Here is a 24,945-nt window from a genome sequence, read left to right on the forward strand (position 1 = left end):
TCCTCGAGCACCCTACAATATACACAGTAATCATACCGTCACTTGATATACCAAATTTTCACCATATAGGAATCAAATTGCTTGTACCACTGTCTAGGAGACTTCTTCATGCCATACAATGACTTCTTCAGCTTAAATACGTGGCTGCTCTACCAAGCTCCTCGAATCCTTCAGGCTGCCTCATTTAAATGACTTCCTCTAAATTCCCATGAAGGAATGCCGTGTTAACATCGAGCTACTCTAATTCCAAATTGGATTCCGCTATTATATCTAGTAGTACCCTGATTAACTTATGTTTCATTACCGGATAGAAAACTTCATTGTAATTTATTCCTTCCCTCTGTGATTACCCATTTATTACAAGTTGTGCCTTGATTTTTTTCATAATCTTTCTCTGTTAATGCTTCCTTCCTTCCGAACACCCATTTTCACCCTAGAGCCCTTTGACGTTTTGTAAGTTTTACCAACTCACATGTCTGATTACTGTGTAGATATTCCATCTCCTCAGTCATGACCGACATCCACTTGTCGTAATCTTTTCTAGATTTTACTTCTTGAAAGGTGGATGGATCTCCAGTCCTTATGAACAATACGAAAGAAACCATGTCCTCGAACCCATATCAAACTGAGACTCTAATGGTTCACCTCTTCTTATTCCTGGTTATACTCTCTTAGGTATCCTATTGATTGTTTTACTCAGCTTCTTGCTCCTGTTGAATTTCACCTTCAGTAACCGGCTCAACTGACTCCACCTACACCAACAATTTCTTGGCATTATCATGTTTTCCTGACTTCTTTGCAACGTCCTTCTTGACTTTCAACATTGATGGCCCATCAAAGATGACATCTCTGCTGATGACCACATTCTATGAAAATGAATCCAAAATCTTATAGCCCTTAATACATACCGGATAAAGATTTACTTCCTAAATTTGAGATCCAATTTCATCATTTGTCAACTTTGCACATGGACATATGTTGGACACACGAATATCCTCATCCTGAAGTAATCGACGTTCTTTCCTGTCCAGACTTCCTTTGCAACCCTAGAGAGAGCTATAGATGGTGATCGATTTACAATACAATATGCCATGTTAATCGCTTCTGTTTAAAAGCATTTAGGCGGCCCAACATGCAACGCGTACTTCTTGCCCTTTCTAATAGAGTTTTGTTCATCCTCTCTGCCACTCCATTTTGTTGTGGGGCCCCTAGAGTTGAGAAGTGCCTTTTAATGCCTCTTTCCTTGAAGAATTTCAGGAATCCCACTTCTCTATACTCCGTACATACCGTTATCTGACCTGACACACTTAACATGTCTCATAGTTTTCTTTTAGTTATGCCTTTCATTCCTTAAACTTGACAAATACCCTAGACTTGTGCTTTAAGACACAGACCCAAACCTTCCTCGAGGAATCATTTTTGAAGCCCATGAAGTATCATGCTCTTCCCTTAGATGGTACTGTCACTGGCCCCCAGACATCATAATGGATATATATAATCGAGCACCTCGCTGCTATTATGTGTAGCAATCTTGAGCCTTACCATGCACTACTTCTTATAGAATGAATGCTCACAGAAATTCACATTGTACACCTTAACTCCCATAAACAATTTCCATTTATGAATTTCCATCATGCCCCTCTTGCTCATATGCCCTAGCCGCATATGCCACAGATTAGTGTCATCTGTGCTGGATTCTACGTGTGAGGTGCCTCACATATAACCATTCTCCCAACCAACTTGCACCGATTTCCCGTCGTATGTCCCTTCATTAACACCATTGCACCTCTGGTGACCTTGATTATACCACCAAATGCAGTTAACGTACACCCGTTTGTATCTAAATCCCCCAAGGATATCAAAATTTTCTTTAAATCCAGAACATGCCTAACACCAACTAGAGTCTATATGACTCCATTAAACATCATTATGTTGATGGTCCCTATTTCGATGACCTTACATGACGCGTCATTCCCCATAGAACACTTCCTCCATCATAAGACTTATATGCATTGAACCAAGTCATATTTGGGCATATATAATAAGAACATTCTGAATGAACTATCCATGTATCTGAGAGATGTTTCATATCTGAAGAGACCAAGAGGTGGTCTCCTTATGAGCTCTCTTCCGCTACGCTAGCCAATTCATATGTGTTCTTTCTACCCTTACTTTCTAGGTCATCCTTCCATTTTTTGCAGTCTCTCTTGAAGTACTGATTTATGCCACAATAGAAACATTCGTCCTTAGCCTTTGATTTCGATCTAGACCCCTTTCGCAACTAACCTTTCTACCTGAGAGTCCCCATCGCTTGATTTCTTCCTCGTCTTGTTGGAAATGAGAGCTGTAATGATTTCTTCCCGCTTCATTGTTGCAGGACATGAATTGAGTTGTGAAGGTTAGGTATGGGAGGCAGAGGCTGAGAAGAAATGTCAGGAAGAGTAAGTATGGGAGGTAGAGGCTGGGAAAATGGGTTAGGACGAATAGGTATGGGAGGTAGAGGTTGGGAAAATGGGTCGGGACGGGTAGGTATGAGACGTAGAGGTTGAGAAAATGGGTCGAGAAAGATAGGTATGGGAGGTAGAGGCCGGAAAAATGGGTCAGGATGGATAGGTATGGGAGGTAGAGGCTGGAAAAATGGGTCAGGATGGATAGGTATGGGAGGTAGAGGCTGGAAAAATGGGTCGGGACGGGTAGGTATGGGACGTAGAGGCTGGGAAAATGGGTCGGGAATGGGCCATGGTTCAAGGGATAAATATGGGGAATGAGGACGGGTAGGCGAAGGGCCGGACAAAGTATCAGTGGTCCCCTTAAAAGTAACTAGATCCTCCACATTGAATGTGGAACTAATTCCCATAGAAGGTGGAAGATCTACCTCATACGCATTGAGACCGTTTCGTTTTATAATTTTGAAGGGTCCAGCGCGACGCGCGTGTAACTTACGAACGGCCCCCGGAGGGTACCGTTTGGGCCAGATGCGGACTATCACAGAGTCCTCAATATTGAATTCTTTGAAACGTTTATGTTGGTTTGCAAAAAATTTGTAATGTTCATTACTAGTAGTGATCTTCTGCTTGATTTTTTGATGCCATGAATGAATGTGATGCGCAAAGGACTCCGCAGGCTCTGACACCCTATGGGACAGTGACATAGGGACAAGATTAATAGGTTTCCTAGGTTTATAAACAGTAACGACTTCATAAGGAATGAGACCTGTGGACCTATCGACAGAACTATTAAACGTAAACTCGGCTGTAGGTATTACGGTGTCCCATGTTCTAGTGTGCTCTATATCCCTCCTAGGGGGAGACTCATTCGACAGATCATCAGGAAAGACATCACGTAACTCATCTATTATCGGAATGGCCTCAGTGGGTAACTCTATACTAGCGTCTGGTGCACTCTGCAGCCACAAGGCCGCACATGTCGTACCCCTCAAAATATTAGTCTTGATGTCTCTCATGGGGTGGGTGCACGGGTGCACACTCATAATTGATTCCTTCACCAACTCCATTCATTGGTCTATCCACCAGGCCACCTGCTTGAGATGGGACATCTACCCCAATGGTGGGGTTTGTCCTGGCGATGGTTTTTAGTCGAGTAATGCGCACATCATGTTGTTCTAAGTATTGGTTCATTTCCAAGCGCTTAATCATAAACTCCAACTTTTGGGACAGCTTGTTTAGTGACTCTTGCAATTGTTCCATGTTTAGTGTAGGGTGCCAACCAAAATTCAGCAATATAGTTGTCAAAATATAAGATTTTTTTTTTTTTTTTTTTTAATTTTTAATTTTTAAAAGAAACAACCTAGTTTCTAAAAACGAAAAAGGAAAGTTTTTAAAACAAGTTAGGAAAGTTTCTAAAAAAAGGCAACCTAGTTTCTAAAAACGAAAAAGGAAAGTCTCTAAGAAAAAGAAATTAGCAAAGTGTCTATAAAAAACAAATTAGGAAAGTTTCTTAAAAAAAACAAATTAGGAAAGTTTCTAAAGAAAAGTAACCTAGTTTCTAAAAACGAAAAAGGAAAGTTTTTAAAAACAAATTAGGAAAGTTTCTAAAAAAAAACAAATTGGGAAAGTTTCTAAAGAAAAGCAACCTAGTTTCAAAAAAAGAAAAAAGAAAGGAAATTAGTTTCTAAAAACAGATTAAGAAAGTTTCAAAAAAATTAGTTTCTAAAAACCAGAAAAGAAAAGTTTCTAAACTTAGAAATAGAAAGCTTAGTTAATTTCTAAAATAATTCAAATAAGGGGATAACAAAAAATTTCAGCAGCTTATGTCAGGGTTAATGGACTTCTAAACATCCATATATGATGAGAATTGATGCGTAATGGACATAAACAACCAAACCCCAAACATGTAATGAATTCCCCTACAAGAACCCTAGGCTCTGATACCAAATTTGATGCAGGACATGAAAATTAAATATGATATGCGAGATTTCAGGCTTAAGATCACGTTAGTTCAGAAACAATTACACAAATTCCATATCCCACATAAAAGTCCAAACATTCAATTAAGGGGAATCTATGCGGGTCCAGGCCTACACATGATAAGGTTGGATCAATAAAAATTATGAACCAAACGATACTCAAAGATAAGAAATAATCATCCACACATGCATAGTAATCAGTCCCTAATCCAAGGGATTCACCAATTTCAAATCAAGGAACCCTAGGGTAAGAAAAAGGGCATAAAATTGGAGATTTGAGTAATTTAGGGTTAGGTTTAGGGATTTTGGGTGAAAGCGGAGTGAAAGAGAGGAGAGAGACGAATCAGAGAAGTACCGCACACATGGACAACAACAATGGCCCAGACGCACATGCGTGTGATCTCGGCCGCACGTGTGTGGGGCCCACTATTCAGAAAAAGGCCACCTTGGCCCTGGTCGGCCAGGGATGGACTCCAAAACCCCCAAATCTCAGCTCGATCCGATGTACGGTTTGTGCGTGGTGCTCTGCCGAAGTTTTAGCCCTCCTATTGGGTCAGATTCTGAAATTCTGCTGTGGGGAGGAGAATTACTGCAATAGATGATTGATTCGAAGTGTAGATGATGGGGTGAGATGAGAAGAAGGGATGGTAGAAGATGGGTAGTAGAGATGGCGATGGATGGGGGTGAATCAGGATAGATGTGGCTTCTCACCATGGTAGTTAACCCTTCGATGAAGGGAGGGCTTCGCACCCAATTAGGCTTCACAATTCAGATAGTAGGAAAATGCAAAATTTTTATTAATCTTCAATTAATTAAAAAAAAGCTACAAGGGGTGCTTATTTATAAGAAAACCCTATACCTCACAATTCGCGCCATGTGCGCAACCTATTACTTGGCGATGAAGTAAACCAAAATAAAAACTAATCAAAGAAATCTAAAGCGTCCATGATGTTCTAAATAACATTAATAAGCAAAATCTAAAATATGAAATCAATCTGACTAGTGGGCCACGATCATGAGATACCATGATGAGCTTTTCTTGACTAACGGGCCCATTCTTTTGAATCAAAATTTCGTCTTCTAGGTAGGAGGCCCTCCTTGGACGTTGTCATCGATCCAGGGCCCTCCTTCTGGCGTATGTGCGTAGGGGGGGCGGCGTGAGTGCGCGTGTGCGCGTGATGTTCCCATCATTCGTTGTATTCTTCTCATACAACATAGTAGTGATGAGATGGTCGTATGATGTACAAAGAGATGTTAGAAGTAACACCACTTTGTCTTCATCCTCGATGGTCACTCAAAGCCTTAACAACTCGTTACATACCTTTGTAAATGAGTTCATCTACTTTATGAGATCAGATCATTCCTTTATCTGTAGCTTGAAAAGTTGTTTCTTCATAAACAACTTATTAGTGTTGGAATTTGTCATGTATAGATTTTTTCGTTTCTTCCTCATCTCCAGGGGAGATTCCTCATTCATAACATTGTGCATGGCTTGATCCAATAGATATTAGACGGATAGCGCTTATAAGAGTCTCCCCGAGTTCGTTCCGGTCATCATCCGACATCTTCTCCGGTTTTTTCTCAACCAACGTCTTGTTGAACTCTTATGATGCTAGAATATCCTTAACTTGACGTTTTGATATCACTTTTTTGGAGTTTTGGTTCTTATCTCACACCGCTATGATGTAATCTTAAGCTACCACAAATCTCTATTAACCCTAGGTATTAGCAAATCGGATCCAATACTACTACTAATCCGTGTGCTTTGCAGAAGCATGTTCAACAAAGATAGGATAATCGAATAAATAGAATAACCAAAACAATCAAGCATGCAAACACGGGACACATGTTTTATGTAAAAAACCCTTGTGGGAAAAAAATCAGTGCATTAAACGACAGCGATCCACTATAATCAAAACTATAGAGTTTAAACCACACACATTCTTCGATTATAAAAGCATCGAATATCCCCTTTCGATGCACAACCCTAGGAAAACCCTTGAAGAGGAGGGGGTGGTCTCCGGAATACATACTTGAAAAGGAAGAAGAGTCTCAGGAAAAGAACATAAGAAGATGAAGAAGGTCAGTATGGGCACTAGGCTCCAAGCAGGGCCAATTTGGCCCTAATTTTTTTTAATGGTCAAAAGTCTATCAAATGCTTTTTTTTTTTTTTTTTTTTGTAAAGGCTTGCTTTTGGGGGTGTTTGGCATGACCACAAGGCTACTTAGGTTAAAATCTCTTATATTTACCACCTTTTCGGTCCTTATAAGTTAGTTAAAGGGAGGTTTTTTCTTGCTCCCACCAATGTTTCTTAACTCACGTTTGCCACTAAAATGCATAACAGCAGATTGAGACCACATGAGATAATTGTGCCCACCTAGTTTCACTGTGGTTACGTATAAACTAGAGTGTTGGTGATCGATAACTTTCTACCCCTTTTTTTTTTTAAAAAAAAACAGATTTTCATATCATGGTGGAAACTATACAAGACAATAGACATTTGGGCTGCCCCCCAGACAGAAAAACCCCTGGGGCGGCCTATCATTTCGCAGCCCTATACACGGCGCCCAGGGCTGAGCCAAAAAATAAAAAACCCTACTCCCCTATGGGAGATTCTCTAATAGATCCCAGCCCTACTTTATCTAACAAAAATAGCCCCCTAATGTGGAGAGGGAGATCCGACACCTGCCTGAAGCAGAGGTCCCCTTGGAGCACATCCCCCAAATGGGCCAACCCATCTGTGGCATTTCTTTCTCTCAGGATGTGAACAAAGCGAATCAGCACCCTCTTCTTCAGCCTTTTTAAAAAAAAAAAAAAAAATTATTTCAAGTGGTATAAAAGGGTGCAATGGCACAGCCGTAACAGACAACAAGTACCATGCTTTGTCATTTTGCAAAAGAGAACTGATCACCATGTTTTGTGTTCCACTCTTGAGTGATTTTTTGTAGGTGATCAGTTCTCTTTGCAAATAGGATATGCATTCATTTCAGTTCACTTTTTGCACATAGGACATGCATTTTTTTATATATATTTATTTTTTGTTTCCTTTTCTTACTGATGGTTCTTGCATTGGCAGAACTTTGATGCAATGGTAGCGGATACGACAATCACAGCCAACCGATCTTTGTACGTAGATTTTACATTACCCTACACCGAATCAGGCGTGACAATGATAGTTCCAATAAGAGATGATGAGAGTAAGAAAACATGGATTTTCTTGAAGCCTTTGACGGTGGATCTTTGGCTGACAAGTGGGGCTTTCTTTATATTTACGGGCTTTGTGGTTTGGGTCCTTGAACATCGGTTAAATGATGAATTTAGGGGCCCACCTTCCCAGCAACTTGGCATGATCTTCTGGTTCTCCTTCTCTACGCTTGTCTTTGCACACAGTTCGGTATTTTGCCTTCCAGTTCTCTATGTATCTTTTAGGGTCGTATGAGGCTTGCAATGAGCCATCCTGACCCACCAATCACGACCTAGCTTTGGACTGGTCTTGGACTTAGTAGCTTGTCCTGTGGGCTGAACTTGTAGCTCACATGCTTGGCCCGTTCAATTTTTGGGCAGGGCCTGAGCTGAGGCATTTTGGTCTGGCCCAGCGTGAGTTCACAGGTACATGTGTCAAAGCATGCAAATATGCCATTCCAATCCTCAAGTAGGCAACATCGTGCATCTTGAATATAGACCGTTGGTTTTCGTTCCTCAAAAATGTCTTTATGCATTTGTGGCCATGGATGGAATAGAAACATTCATATCGTAATAATAGTGTTTTATCAACTTTTATGTCGGGCTGGGCTGGGCCCAACTGGACTCGGCAGAATTTGATTGGGCAACATGCCATTGTCAAAGATGGGCCCACACATAGCGTGCATAAAAGTTGTTCCTAGCCACATCTCTAACAACAATACATCCCAATCAATCCTACCACTTAGGCCACCAGAGCTATTACTAGTGATTTGGTCACCAGGCAATCCGCTTTCGATCTTATGGATTGGGCTGGGCTGGACTGGGCAGGAGCCCAACTTCTTTTTTTTTTTTTTTTCGGACCTCAGGCTTGGGTCTGGGTCTTGAGGTTTGGGCCAGGCTATACCTAAATCCTCAGGGATAATATTTTCCTACCTCTTTTTGTGTGTGTATAAACATCCTCATATCAACTACACTTACCAATGAACAGTAATTCCTTAATTGACCAACCTTCTGTCTCATAAAGCATGTCTCTGATCATATAGTTAAAATTTTCCCTTACTGGTACACGATGATCCCATAAATTTCTAGAGGTCTCCATTTTCTACCACCAAGCTAAAATTCTATGAGCAGTATCCTTCTCAATATCTGGACTCATGAATTCATGGCCCCACAACTAAATTCTTCAATGTGCCCATTTCAAACTTTATAAGCCTGGAGGTCCAAGAAAAGAAAAGAAAATAATCAAATAGTTTTAATGGTTGCAGGGGAGAAGCTGGTTAATAACTTGTCCAGATTTGTGGTGATCATATGGGTGTTTGTGGTGCTGATTCTTACTTCCAGTTACACAGCCAGCTTAACTTCAATGCTGACGATTAAACAGCTTCTGCCAACCATCACCAATGTTGCTGACTTAAAAAAGAACGGGGACTACGTTGGCCATCAAAAGGGGCCATTCTTGACGGGGTTCATGAAGCAATTCAACTTCGATGAGTCTAAGGTCAAGCCCTATACGACTCCTGAAGATTATGCTGAGGCTTTGTTGAAGGGAAGTGGTAATGGTGGCGTTTCTGCCATTTTCGACGAGATCCCTTACCTCAAGCTCTTCCTTGCAAGGTACTGCCAAAAGTACACCATGGTGGGGCCAATCTACAAAACCGGAGGATTTGGCTTTGTGAGCTCTCTCTCTCTCTCTCTCACACACACACACACACACACACACACACACACTCACACACACACACACACACACACACTCACACACACACACACACACACATGAAATCTTCAAATCTTGTACGTTAGTTATCTACACGTATTGCGGCTGGGCCTGGCCTAGCTAGACCAAATCTCAGACCCAGAATTATGTGGGCCCTGGTTGGGCTGAACCTGAATCAGATCTGGCCCAAGCTTCTGTATGACGCTTGATACATGGGCACTCAGAAATTGTGAAAAAGGGAATCATTGATCCACTTTAAACTGACTAAGATACAATACCATTTATATGTAGACGCTTGTTGAAATAGGATTGATTAGATTTGATTTCAACTGTCGAAGAAATATCCACCATTAGAGAGTCACTAATCAAATACATGAAATTGTTGGTTCATGATACATCAATAGGACTCACACTTCGAACAGCACCATTTGAATTACTTGTATTCCAAGTATGCAAATTTTATTTACAAGAGCCAGCATATCATCCATCACAACCTGCCACAGTATCCTTCTCTTTCTTTTTTCTTTTTTTAATTTTTCCTGGTTTTGTTAGTGTGCTCAGCCCGACTTGGGCCTACCCAGACGGGTGAAGGTTAGCCTCAAAGTGCCCTAGCTAGACCAATTTTCAACACTACCACATCATGGTTGATGTTGCTAGACCAGTCTCTATACTACCAAAACACGATAGATGTGCACAAGATTGCAGTATTCATCAGGTGGGCCCAATAGTGGATTTCCTGTACACAGAAAGATGCACAAGTGGACCATCCTTGTAGTCCAATCAGTCGCCTGTAGATTGATAATCGAAAGCGGAAATGATCAAGGAAAAAGTCATTTTGCAGCTGGTTGGATGAAAATTTAGGGTTATGGATAATCCACGTGTTATCGCTACTATTAGTGTTCAACATGTTATTGCCGTTTCACACTTCATCTTGCTTTTACAGGTCTTCCCCAAAGGTTCTCCACTGGTCCCCGATGTTTCGAGGGCAATCTTGAATGTAACAGAAGGCGATACAATGGTGGCAATTGAGCGAAAATGGTTTGGCCATCAGACCACTTGTCCAGATCAATCAGCCACCATGGCTTCAAACAGTCTTACATTCGCTAGCTTCCGTGGCCTCTTTCTCATTGCCAGCATTGCTTCCACATCGGCTCTTGTAATATTCTCAATTTCCTTCCTTTTTGAGCATAAGAATGTCTTGATCGCCAATGATTCCAACAGCTCTCTTTGGAAAAGACTAGTCGCCTTGGCCCAGCGCTTTGACAAAAAAGAACTCTCCGTGCGTACCCTCACAAAGAGTGACAATAATAATGGAATTATGACGATCAGCACTAGTTCCATTCAGGCATCGCCCGCTTCGCAGTGGCCATTGAGCATTTCCAACCGTACAAGTGGAAGATTTGATCCACAAGAAGATGAAGAGATATCCTCTGTAGATTTTGGATTTCCAAATACTAGTATACCATCTTCGCCAGAGATGACCAATGTAAATGTTTAGGGAATTCATGACTTGCCTCTAATTAAATTTGTAATTTTGATTTGTAAATTTAACTTGTTTAAGAAAGAATTACGGTTGAAATTATGGCTATATACTGGATCTCTCCCAAACCTACTTTATTTACAGATAATGAAATCGGATCTAGTCAAACCCCATAAAGCTTAATTCTAAATACTACCCAAACTCAACATATATATTCTCCCTCAAGTTGGAACATAAATATCACACATGCCCAATTTGAATACAATATCAACTAAATGAGATGATGACACGGCCTTGATCAGCACTTTTGTTAGCTATTCCTAATTGGAAGGCACATGAGTTAGAGAAAGAAGACCTGCAACAGGCTTTTACCAAAGTTGGGCGAAGTAGGTCTGGCATCCCAGAGTTTCAGTCTTCGTCTGGAAGACCATCCATAAAGTGATTCCAGCGGATGGCAGAGTCCAATCTAAGGGAGTGCAGCTGGCTTCCTAGATGTTGCTGCTGTTTTTCAGATCGAGTCTTAGACACAAAAATGGACCACCTGTTACCAGCTGAGGAGTTGGCATCCAAGGTGTGGGGTCATTTTAGCTCCCTCTTTGATGTTTCGTTGCCAGTAGGCCAGACAGCGATCGAGCAAGCCTCTCAATGGTGGATGGAAGCTTTGTTTACTGATGGATTATCAGTCTTGAAAGATTTTCTCCGTGTTTTATCCTCCAAGAAATTTGGTGTGCCAGGAACAACACCAGATTTGAGGATGCTCAAATGGACGTGTGGTTAACCATCTCTCGTGTCCAAAGTTGGTTGAACCTCATTGTGTCCAAAGTTGGTTGAACCTCATTGTTCCGGACCTCCCTTCCCTTAGAGACAATTGGCTATCCAGAACTCTAGCTTGCCAGGAGATTGGAATTACATTCAGGCCAGCATGGAAATCATAAAGTGGAGCGGGCGTGAGTCAGGCTAGATCAAGATCAACGTAGATGGTTCTTCTAGAAGCAATCTAGGTTTATCAGGTGGTGGCGGGGTGTGCAGGGGAAGTCGAGCCGAGTTTCTCTTCACCTTTTTGAGTAGTTTTGGGCAAGATTCCAATGTGCACACTAAGGCCCGTGCGCTGTTTGAGGGACTGGCAGTGGGGGTGGATTGAGGCTTTCCAAATATTGTGGTAGAAAGTGACTCCAAGGTGATAGTAGACATGCTCTCGAGAGGAAGGCACCTGAATTGGAGTGTCTTGTATCGGTGGGCCAGAATGGACTCCCTTAGAAGAGACAGGTATGTCCTTATTGAATTCAGTATGAGGGAAATGAAGGGTGTAGCTAATGCCTTAGCCAGGATGGGCAGCGAACACCAGATCACAAGGCCCTTCGAAAGGGTGTCCGATCTTCCTCCTTCGGTCCGTGGTGAGCTTTAAAAAAAAACAATCTACCTTAATAAGTTTGGTGCACTCGCGAAATGGAGATCGAAGGCCCGGGCCTGCTGTTTAGGCCCATGACAGGATGGAGCCTTGGGTCAAAGCGTCAGTCCAGGCCAAGACCTACAGATCTTGATTTATTTATTTATTTTTCCTGGTGAAATTATGTGAAAATTTTCACTAAAAATTAAATATTAAAATATATTTAGAATAAATTACTAAATAATATTATAAACTTGAAATATGTAAGTATAAATTGAATTATTTTATTTTTTGTTAAAATTGTGATATTTTTCCTCAAAATCGTGAAAAATTAAGAACTGCCGAGCTTTTGAAAATCCATTCAATGTTGTTGTCATAATATGGTTGAATCAAATTTCCAAGAAAAATATGGAGAGATTTTCAAAATCTCAGTGATATTTGTTACAATGGCCAAGGTGTTGTCTGGGTCGGAACTGAGATCTTTTAATGTTTCTGCCTTCCGTCAAAATCTACAATTAATGCTTGGACTTTGTCATGGGAAGCGGATTGGCTGGTGTAACACACACACCAGCAACATAGCTGTTGTACGTACGTGTTGTGCGAAGATAAGCACTGACGATCCTCGAGCTCTGAGTTCCAAGAAGATCAAGGTTACGTGGCCCCGAAGTGATGCATTTACCATATCTGCATTGTTCATCTATTTTTAGAGGTCATTTTAGGGCATTATCGAAAAAAAAAATAAAAAATGAATCATATCCAAAGATCATATGGACAAAACCACAAATAGCAGCGGAGATAATGATTTTCACCGTTAAAAAGTTATTAGGGCCTATCATGACGTTTATTTTCCATTCAATTTTTTCATAACGTTACAAGGACCTGAATGAAGAGAAAAAACAAATTTCATATTTATCCAAAACTTCTGTGACCCAAAAGGGTTTTAATGGTAGACGTTCAATTTCCCACTGCCCCACTGCTTTTTTCAGTGTAGTCCACTTGATAGTTATACCTGTCTTATTTTTCATCTCAAGCCTTAATAAAAGCTTGCCAAATGAATGGGCGGTTTGGATATAACACATACCTCGTGATCAGACCCACTGAACATGCTGACGTCGATACAGCAGCCGGTGTGAGGTACACCAGCGAATCCGCTTCCTGACACACGTGCAAGATAACGTGTAGGACACACGTAACAACTGACATTTCAACATCCTCCTATTTTGGGCAGACAATCAATAGCGTGTCCCACCTGATACGCAGCTGGGTTGTCCTACACTTGCTGCGTGTGGGCCTACACGGCTCATCAGTCTCCGACGACCAAAATCATCTCTGAAAACTTTTATTCCATGACTTTAACTCACTCGCCAAACAATAGGAGGCAAGTTGATTCCGTTGGAATCTTAGACCAATCGCAATCACTCATTTCATTTAATATTTTTTTGTCTTGACATTGAAATATGGAACCCCACAAACGTCTATATCGACATTTTGTTCAATGTCCTCGTTTGAAAAGTCTTTCTTACCTTTTGTTCTATGGTCCTCCACCGTTTAAAAAACGTCAGTGACTATGGACTGCACACGTTTCATGCAGATACGAAAATTATAACGATCCAGATTGTGTGGTCCATATTATGGATGGTGTATGACCCAAAAATCACACTGACCCACGGCTTTAAATGTCCGAATTTGGACCTGCGAACATTCTGTTTCTAACCATCCAATCAATAGCTCCAGAAGGGGTGGTTGGGTTTTTGTGACCTTTTGATATGCATAATCAATACTGGGTCATATCATTTGGATGGTGTGGATGGATGCACATATACGCTGAGACCGGATGTGGATTGGTTGTTGCACCCAAGTAGATATACACGTGATGTGATAGATTTTGATTGGACATTTGATTGCTACTAAGGATGAGCCACACAAAACGTGTTTGAAGGTTGTTACAAGGAGAACGGAGTCTCATATTTAACGGTAAAATGTAGTTCCTATACCCTCCCATCGAATCAAATCCCTCTACGTCGGGTCCACACTGGCATCAGTACGATAGAGGCAGCACCCAATTCGCGTCTGCCAAGCATATGGTGAATGAGTCGCCACCATCTAGAAGAAGTGAAACCTACGACAGCCTTTAAATGAAGTCATTGAAGAATAGTCCAGATATCTTTATTTATTTATTTATTTATTTTACACACGCACACACACCCCACACACTCACGCTAGTGGAACTTCACCACCTATGGGTACCCGAACCCTTGACCCGGAATTGAAACTCCTGAATGTGAACTGTTTGGCTGGTTTCTCGAGCTCAGCATGAGGCACCAAACAAATATCTTCTTCTCCTTCTTCTCCATTCTTTGTCCTTTGAGCCTATGCCATGGCTCGGCAGTGCCCCAAAACGAAAGTCCCAGAAATGGGACAGTGCCGGTCCATGTTGGCGTAGTTCTTGATTTGGAATCGTGGGCTGGAAATATGAGTATGAGCTACATTTCCATGGCGGCTTCCGATTTCTACACCGCCCATAGTAATTACACCACAGGGCTTGTTCTACATGCTAGAGACTCGAAGTATGACACCGTTGCAGCTGGGTCGGCAGGTACGGTACTTGAGTTACTTAACTAATCGGTGGTAGTGATGATCCTGAGAGTTAGGATGCGTTTAGACACACAAGTGAATTAAATTGTGAATGCTTAACATAATGATGCAGAGCGGGTCGCGGACAGTTTCATGGCCAAGATGGATCAGAAAAGGCCCGGTCGATGACAGAAGTGATCCGGACCATCGGACCTTAGATCGGGCGTATCTTGTAATCCGGAATGAGTTATCTGACGTAAAATATATGATTTTGGGGTAGAACGAGCTACTTTAGCCAACCAACCCCGCTATGCCGGGTTGCGCAGCCCGGAATTGCGAAAAACCCCTTGATCGATGGTCGTTTCCCTGTTTTAATTTTGTTTTTACTATAAATAATAAGTTTTAGTTTGATTATAACTCTTCATCCGTTGGGCTTTAGGAGTTGCGCCCAACGTGAAAAGAGCTTAGAATAATTAGGAGAACGGTTTGGTGAAGCCAAATAGGACACTTACTATTTTTGGCCAAAAACCTTGCGCACTAGTAGACATCACGACCGTCTATAAATAGTAAGTTTACTATTTATAGTAAGTCACGGATTCTATGAGTTTGAGTTGTAGTTTGATTCTAACTTCTTTCCCATTGCTTGGTACCCTTATTTAAAGGGTTGTGAACTCGTTTTTAATTATTCATCAATCAATTTTGAATTTATTAGAATTTATTTCTATTTTCTGCTTTCTTTCCTCGTGGATTCGAGAAGTCTCTGTGAGGAGTCCAGAGAAGTTCCGTGGATTCGGAATAGTTATCCTCTTGAGGAAGACGGTGCTCGACCTCACGTCCTCCCCTGCGTCAGTTTGGTATCAAAGCGAGGTTTCTCTTCGGATTGATGGCTTCTAACGATGGGTCGAACAATAATCTCATGGGCGGTGCTCCAGGAAATTTACCTTTAACGGCGGCAGCTTTCGAAGTAGCGCAACGAGAGAATCAGCAAGCCATGCAAGGGCTGCAGGCTTCCATCGACCGCATAGCGGATCTCTTGGCGGAAAACCTAAGGCAACTCTGTGTTCCTGGTGGTAATCCTCCACCGCCAATTGCTGAAACTCGTAATCGCCCTGATCGCAGGATAGTACCGGCAGTGCATCCAAGGGTCATTCCTGAGGAAGGGGGCTCCAGTGAGGAGGAAATCGACGACATAATCTTTCAACACCCCAGACATGGCGGCGATCGAGTAGATCGAACGGATCGAGAATTCAAAATGAGGGTTGATATTCCTAGCTTCAATGGCTAACTACACATTGGGAATTTCCTCCATTGGCTTTCTGAAGTTGAACAATTTTTTGACTATATGGATATCCCTGAAGCAAAGAATGTCAAGCTTGTGGCCTACAAGTTGAAAGGAGGAGCTTCAGCTTGGTGGGAACAACTGCAACTCGCACGAACTAGGCAGATGAAAGCACCAATCCGCACCTGGCAGCGGATGAAGCAGTTACTATGTGCCCGATTCCTCCTTAGCGATTATGATCAGGTATTATTCCAACAACACCAAAATTGTCGATAGGGTAGTCGGTCGGTGAGAGAATACGCAGAAGAATTTTACCGCCTGGCGGTGCGTAACGATTTGGTCGAGATTGAATCGCAGCAAGTCACCCGATTCAACGGTAGATTGCGTATGGCTATCCAAGATCGGGTCCAGATGCAGTCCGTCTGGACGATGAATGATGCGATCAACTTGGCTACTCGGGCAGAAGGGCAACTCAAACGTCATAACACACGGACCTATCCTACTGCAAGGATCCCTGTGGCAGGTCTTCCCCAGGGAACTGCACAGCCTAAGGGGAAGGAGCCCGTAGGAGCATGGACTCAACCTCATAAGTTTGAGAACCGAGATCAGGGAAGCGGGTAAGCTAGACCCCAAAGGGGCTTATCGACTGCTGCTGGTCCAAGTAGAATCCCGAACCCCTATGCTCGGCTAAGGCCCGATAACTGCTATCGTTGTGGCCAACTGGGCCACCTATCAAATACTTGTCCCCAGTGAAAAGTGATAAACCTCGCCATTAATGATGGTAGTGCTGATAACGCTTATGAAGATCCAGATATTGAAGAACATGAGCATACCACCGAGGACAAGGCAGATGATTCAGGTTGGATTCAGCAAGATCACGGCGAGTCGCTTGTCGTGAGGCGACTATTATATGCGCCAAGAAAAGAAGTGCATCCACAGCGGCATAACATCTTCCGCACTAGGTGTACGGTGAATCGAAATGTTTATGACGTGATCATTAACAGTGGGAGCAGCGAGAACATCGTCTCCAAGGTTATGGTGGAAAAATTGTAATTGAAAATGGAGCGTCATCCTTCTCCATATACAATCGGTTGGATCAAGAAGGTCAGTGAAACAAAGGTAATTGAACGGTGCACCATATCCTTTTCAATTGGCAAACATTATAAGGATGAAGTAGTATGCGATGTAGTTGACATGGAAGCATGCCACATACTACTTGGTTGGCCCTGACAATCTGACCGTGATGCCACTCATAAAGGGCGAGATAATATATATATCTTCATCAAGGATGGCCGGAAGACCATATTGGCCCCTATGGATCCAGAGGGATCACCTGAAACTTCTAAAGTGGAGGGTCATTTTCTCTTAACCATACGGGACTTCGTGGAAGAATCAAAGGAAACAGGACAGACTTATACATTAATTGTAAAATGGGAAGAACTCGAGCCTACCAACATCCCTGAAAGACTAAGGCCCCTGCTACATGAATTCAAAGAAATCTGGCCCGATGACCTTCCCGATGGGTTACCCCCCATGCGGGATATCCAACACCATATCGACTTTGTCCTTGGGTCTAGTTTACCTAATCGTTCCCATTATCGAATGAGTCCGAATGAGTTCGAGATTTTGCAGGGACAAGTAGAAGAGTTGATCCGTAAGGGTCTTATTCGAGAGAGCATGAGTCCATGTGCTGTACCAGCTTTATTAACTCCAAAGAAAGATGGGAGTTGGCGCATGTGTGTGGACAGTCGAGCCATCAACAAAATCACCATAAAATACAGGTTTCTTATACCACGGTTGGACAATATGCTGGACATGCTAGAGGGTGCAAAAATATTCTCTAAATTGGACCTAAGGAGCGACTACCATCAGATTCGAATACGGTCGGGTGATGAGTGGAAAATGGCCTTTAAGACCAAGGAAGGATTATACGAATGGATGGTCATACCCTTCGGTCTTTCGAATGCGCCTAGCACATTTATGAGATTGATGAACCAAGTTCTGAAACCTTTCATTGGGCGGTTCGTTGTAGTTTACTTCGATGATATTTTGATATACAGTCAAGACAAAACAACCCATATGGAACACCTCAAGAAGGTCCTTCAAGTGCTCACTAAAAATAAGTTGTACCTCAATTTAAAAAAGTGCAGCTTCATGACTGATAGCCTATTATTCCTAGGTTTTGTCATCACATCCACGGGCATTCGGGTGGATGAAGAAAAGGTGAAGGCAATTAGAGAATGATCGGTTCCTACAAATATTCATGAAGTGCGAAGTTTTCATGGACCGGCGACATTCTATCGTCAGTTCGTGAAAATTTTCAGTACCATTGTGTCACCAATCACAAATTGCATAAAGAAAGGACAGTTTCAGTGGACTGATGAAGCCGACGGGAGCTTTGCCGAAATCAAGCGCAGATTATCCACGTTCTTGTACTTCCCAACTTCGACAAACTTTTTGAAGTCGAATGTGATGCCTCATATGTCAGAATTGGGGGAGTTTTGTTTCAAGAAGGTAGGCCGGTAACATTCTACAGCGAGAAACTTAGCGATGCATGTAAGAAGTGGTTTACATATGAGATCGAGTTATACGCGGTGGTCCAGGTACTGCGGCACTGGCGACATTATTTGATTCAAAGGGAATTCATACTTTATACGGACCATCAAGCTTTCAAATTCATTAATAGTCAAGCCAACATTAACCGTGTGCATGCTAGATGGATCTCGTTTTTGCAGGAATTCACGTTCGTACTAAAACATAAGTCAGGGCAACAGAACAAAGTAGCTGATGCACTGAGTCACCGTGCAACTTTGTTAGTCACTATGAGTAATTTGGTTGTCGGGTTTAAGCGCCTCAAAGACATAGATGCCGATGACGACGATTTCAAGAACGCATGAGTTAGATGTTAAGAAGGTCACCTCGGCGACTTACATATGTAAGACGGGTTCCTTTTCAAGGAAAATCGACTGTGTATCCCAAACAGTTCGCTAAGGGAATAGATAATCTAAGAGCTACATGGAGGTGGCCTCAGTGGACACCTTGGGCGAGACAAGATGCGAGCTCTTGTGGAAGAACGATATTATTGACCGCAATTGGTACGTGATGTGGGAAATGCAGTCTAACGTTGTTATATTTGTCAGACCTCTAAGGGACAATCTCATAATACGGGCCTTTACACTCCGTTACCCGTTCCTGACGGCCCTTGGGAGGATTTATTTATGGACTTCGTGCTTAGTCTCCCACGAACACAATGCGACATGGATTCGGTGTTCGTGGTAGTAGATCGTTTCTCCAAGATGACGCACTTTATTCCATGCAAGAAGACTCTCGATGTAACACACGTGGCGAATCTATTCTTCAGAGAAATTGTGCGGCTACACGGGGTTCCCAAGACTATTACTTCTGACTGTGACACGAAGTTCATAAGCCACTTTTGGCGGACTTTGTGGACTCGATTCGATACACGACTTCAGTTCAGTAGCGCCTACCACCCACAAACTGATGGTCAAACTGAGGTTGTGAATCGCACGTTGGGAAACCTCCTTCGATGTATTTCAGGAGAAAAACTGAAGCAGTGGGATTTGACCTTATCTCAAGCGGAGTTTGCATTCAACAACATGGTGAACCACTCGACAGGGAAATCTCCGTTCCAGGTTATTTATGGACGAGTACCTCGCCACACACTAGACTTGGTCCCTCTGCCCAAGCTCCCAGGCATGAGCATTGCAGCAGAATATATGGCTGACAAGATCATGGGCATTCATGCGGAGGTACAAACCAAGCTACATGCTTCGAATGAAAAATACAAGGAGCAAGCGGACAAGCATCGGCGACAAAAAGTGTTCGAGGTGGGCGACCAAGTAATGGTCCATCTACGCAAAGAATGATTTCCGATCAGAACGTACAATATGTTGAAGAATAAAAAGATTGGACCGGTACCAATCATCCGAAAGATCAATGACAACGCTTATGTTGTTGATCTTCCAGATGACATGTCAATCTCACGGACTTTTAATGTCGCGGACCTGACCGAGTATCATGAACCGGCATAGGATGAGAACTCGAAGACGAGTTCTTTTGAAGTGGAGGGGACTGATGTAGAGCGGGTCGCGGACAGTTTCATGGCCAAGATGGATCAGAAAAGGCTCGGTCGACGACAGAAGTGATCCGGACCATCGGACCTTAGATCGGGCGTATCTTGCAATCCGGAATGAGTTATCTGACGTAAAATATATGATTTTGGGGTAGAACGAGCTACTTTAGCCAACCAACCCTGCTATGCCGGGTTACGCAGCCCGAAATTGTGAAAAACCCCTTGATCGATGGTCGTTTTCCTGTTTTAATTTCGTTTTTACTATAAATAATAAGTTTTAGTTTGATTATAACTCTTCATCCGTCAGGCTTTAGGAGTTACGCCCAACGTGAAAAGAGCTTAGAATAATTAGGAGAACGGTTTGGTGAAGCCAAATAGGACACTTACTATTTTTGACCGAAAACCTTGCGCACTAGTAGACATCACGACCGTCTATAAATAGTAAGTTTACTATTTATAGTAAGTTGCGTATTCTAGGAGTTTTAGTTTTACTTTGATTCTGGTTTCTTTCCCATTGATTGTTACCCCTATTTAAAGGGTTGTGAACTCGTTTTTATTTATTCATTAATCAATTTCAAATTTATTAGAATTTATTTTTATTTTCTGCTTTCTTTCCTCGTGGATTCGAGAAGTCTCTGTGAGGAGTCCAGAGAAGTTCCGTGGATTTGGAATAGTTATCCTCTTGAGGAAGACGGTACTCGACCTCACGTCCTCCCCTGCGTCAATTAGAGAATCTGGAAGTCTCTCAAACGAGTTTGAAACTTCTCAATGCCATCAAAAAGATAGAATTCAAAGGATCGGGCGGTGAATTTCGTCTAGTCAATGGGGAGTTACCATCCTTAGCCTTACAGATAGTCAATGTGATTGGAAAAGGGGAGAAGAAGGTTGGGTTTTAGACTCCAAAGCATGGGATTTCGTGGGAATTGAACATGAATCTTAAGAAAATGCATTCAACTTCTATGGTGGATTTTGGTGTGATCATCTGGCCAGGAGATACATGAACGGTGCCAAAGGGATGGGAGATCCCGACAAGTGAAAAGAAGTTAAGAATCGGTGTTCCTATAAAAGAAAGGTTCTTTGAATTCTTGAAGGTGGAGAGGGATCCTCTCACAAATACAACCCTTGTTAGTGGATACTGAATCGACATATTTAAATCGGTAATGAATAAACTTCCATACTCTGTCCCTTACGAGTTCATTCCCTACCAAACGGCGGATGGAAGGAGGGCTGGGAGCTACTCTGATCTTATTGTCAAAGTATATCTTCAGGTCAGTCATATTTACAAATTAAAATACAACAATTGTTTGCTCATTAAATATTTCCCATTTGGAAATGGAATCTTTAAGAAGAGTAAATTCCTGCTTTTGCTACCTTAGAAAAGCTTAGAAACAGTTTCTAATTGAAAATAATTTCGACTTTTGTACTGTCACAAGATACTACATTGCAGAAACTATAATTTGTTTAAATCACCAAGAATAACAGAATATATAGAAAATGTGAGAGATATGTAGAGATCATAACAGATGCATATATTACCAATAAAGATAATATTATAATCTAAGAAGATTACCCTAATCTACTCTAACATCTTCATCTTAAACTAAAGGAGTTGTGAAAGTAGTAATTTGAATTTGAAACCTACAATGAATGTTTACTCAAAAAAGCAAAAGAAATATTCAATGGTAACAGGGCCGCGAAATGATGAGTAGCATGAGACGAGTAGGCACTTTGGTGACTTACCACTTTCAGCAAATGGCAAATGATATAGTGGTACTTTTACGGCCGAAATTTCAACAAGTACTCTTCCAGTGGATATACACTCTCGGTTTATGTCTGGGTCAAACATCCTGTACAATAACAAGTCTAGGCAAATGCTTAACTAAATGCATCTTGTCAAAAGGTCTAGTACAGAGAAGATACATATGCAAAGCACCAATCAAGTACATATTTGCTGAGCAGCAAAACAAAGTGTCAAACCACAACTTTTTCTTTTCTTCTCTTTCCTTTTTTATATAAGAAAGTAAGGGATGAGATTGACGGGGATGCTTGGATGAGAGAGAAAGAAAGATGACAGATGGGCATATACTAATGCCCTAAATATTATTAAAACTGCACGCATTTGTGTGAACCATAGATCACCAACGCAGAGAAGAAGAGCATAAATGCGGCCTTCCTCTCTTTTTTCTGGATGGAGTGCCTGAATGTCTATCCTGGCTGTGTACAGTTTTCCGAGCATGATATATAATACCACAGACTCTTCTTCTTCTTCTTCTTCTTCTTTTTTTTTTTTTTTTAAAGAAAAAAAAAAAAAGAGAGCATAAATGCCCCTTCCTATTTCGAGAGATTTTTTTAACAGGGATCGACTTTGGTATCATTAGATGTCAAAGGAGTAGAGAGTGGTCAGCAACAACCGATCTGAGGAGAAGACATTGGTGATGAGGGAGAAGGGGATCGTGGTCGTCAATGGCAAAGTACTAGGTATACTACTCTCCTCCTTTCTTTTTTAGACCTTGGCGGGTAATGAGTTCGAGTGCATATCTAGCAAGATTGTTAGATCAGAGATGGTTTCAGACATAGAGCATTCAGTCGATGGTGGTAATCTAGCAGTGCACAAATCTAGCGAAATGGATTATGTCAATAGATTAGCAGATGTTGGCATTGTTCTGAATAACGAAAAAAATGATGGATGGTTACCATTTGATGGAGAAGGGTTTCGGTGATAAATGTGGAAGTGAGTGCAGCGATGAGTTGAGGTGGCGCCGAATTTGATGTGGCTAGTGGAAACGGTCGAAGCTTGTTAGATCTAGGTAGTGCAGGTTGAGGCAGCTTCAAATCTGGGGTTGCTAACAGCTGACAGCAGCACGGGCAATGATGAAGATGACAATAGGCATTTTTTTTTTTTGGAAAAGGCGCTAGCCTTGGAAATTTCATTGATCAACCAAATTTACAGGCACTCGGGTGGAACCAACAAAAAAAGATGGCAGCCGCACCTATCATACAGCACAAGGCTAAACTAGACAGTAGGTAATAGTGAAACCTACGGAAAAAAAAAAAAACTCTACAAACAGCTAGACGGAAACAGAGAAAATCACTGACATGGTCACTGGCGTCTAAGCGAGATGACAATAGGCTTATAGCTTAGAATAATGGTTGAACGATGATAACAATCGTTAGTCCAAATCCGCATGCAATAATCCTACGATGAAGAAGTTGGATTAGATGTAGAATGACAAGACGATGAGGGTTGGTTGTAAGATAGTAATGGAGAATTTCATGGAATGAGAATTGGATTTGATTCGTGGTATTGGGCAATGAGTTGCAAGCAGGTTAGCTATGGTGATCAGAATGGTGCGGCCTACTTGAGGCTGGGAAAGTCCTATTTTTATGTCCATTCACCTTGACAATGAGTATCATTTGAAAGCATTGTATGGCATACACAAAAAAATGGTGGGCCCAAACATAATATGGACTGATTTTTGAGTTACGGGGTGGACTTGAAAACCTTAGGCCTAATTTGAGAGTGTATTTGATATATATATATATATATATATATATATATATATTGACAATTTTTATGGAATCAATGTGAATTGGAATCATTAGTTGTTGGCTTTACAAAGCCTTAGACCGTACACCACAAATATAGAAAAAAACACTTTTTGTATTAAATTATTTTGCTACTTTCTTTTCACTCGCTTTCTTCACGTATGCACAATGTACCTTTTATAGGCTTTTGCACCTATTGTGAAATACTTAATATGCCCTCATTATACCATTAGCTACATTTAATCTACCAGTTTCTAAATGTATGGAAATCCACTAGCCACAGCACGTGGAAATTGTGGAAATTCTAATAGCCACAACGTGTGGCGTTTCAAATGCCATGAAAACTTCCAGAGGTTGCTGGAGCATCTGAACCGTCCATTTGGTTTGGACGTTCCTACACTCCCCTTAAACCAAAACCGGTTTTATTTCGAGCATTGACCTTAGTCGTCTAAATGTATCAGTCGGTAATGCCTTGGTGAATATGTCTGCGACCTGTTTAGTGGTGTGACATTACTCCAATTTCACCACTTTCTGATTTACTTGATCTCTGAGAAAATGGTATTGAGTATTGATGTGCTTGCTCCTTCCATGCTACACTGGATTTTTGGAGAGCTCGATTGCCGACTTGTTATCCACATATATAACTGTGAATCCTTCCTGCGGATGCTACAACTCCTTTAGCAGGTTCCGCCTCACAGACCATGGATGATGCTGCCACGTTCTTTGCTTCACATGTGGACAAAGCAACAACACTTTGCTTCTTTAAGTTCCATGTGAAAGCAGTCGATCCAAGATAGAAAAGATATCTCGTGGTGCTTTTCATTTCATCTTTGTCACCTCCCCAATCACTGTCTGAGTGTCCATACAATATTGCTTCATCTTCGTATGGATAGAAAAAACCAAATTCCATTGTTCCTTTGACGTATCTGAGGATTCTTTTTGCGGCTAGCCAGTGTGATTCTTTTGGCGCATCCATGTACCTACTTAGACGATATCCAGCCTTGTGATTGTGAGATACCTTAGGCTTCCAATCAAACTCTTGAATAGAGTCGAGTCCACGCTTCTTCCTTCTCCTTCTTTTGTCAGCTTCAGGCCCGTTGCTACAGGAGTGTTCACGGCATTGCAGTCTGCCATCTTGAACTTTGCAAGCAGCTCCTTGGCATACTGTTGCTAAGATATATGGATGCCTTCATTTTGTTGCTTCACTTCGATGCCTAGAAAGAAAGACATAAGTCCGTCATCATTCATCTCGAACTCCTT

At 41.7% G+C, this 24,945-nt stretch overlaps 2 protein-coding genes and 1 pseudogene across 2 annotated transcripts in view; all 3 read left to right on the forward strand.

The window, feature by feature from the left end:
- The window catches only part of LOC131256816 (glutamate receptor 2.8-like), a 29,965-nt gene extending 19,051 nt beyond the window's left edge, over nt 1-10,914 (forward strand). The window contains exons 3-5 of the mRNA XM_058257856.1: nt 7,503-7,815; nt 8,875-9,281; nt 10,270-10,914. Of these exons, the coding sequence (XP_058113839.1) occupies nt 7,503-7,815; nt 8,875-9,281; nt 10,270-10,824 (1,275 nt within the window). The 3' untranslated portion in view covers nt 10,825-10,914. The remainder of the gene's footprint in view (nt 1-7,502; nt 7,816-8,874; nt 9,282-10,269) is intronic.
- The window catches only part of LOC131256819 (uncharacterized), a 93,348-nt gene that overhangs the window by 15,891 nt on the left and 52,512 nt on the right, over nt 1-24,945 (forward strand). The gene's annotated exons all lie outside the window — the stretch shown is intronic.
- LOC131256818 (glutamate receptor 2.8-like) overlaps nt 20,869-24,945 on the forward strand; it is a 29,804-nt pseudogene continuing 25,727 nt past the window's right edge.

The sequence above is a fragment of the Magnolia sinica genome, chromosome 9 (assembly GCF_029962835.1).
Source record: "Magnolia sinica isolate HGM2019 chromosome 9, MsV1, whole genome shotgun sequence".
NCBI lineage: Eukaryota > Viridiplantae > Streptophyta > Magnoliopsida > Magnoliales > Magnoliaceae > Magnolia > Magnolia sinica.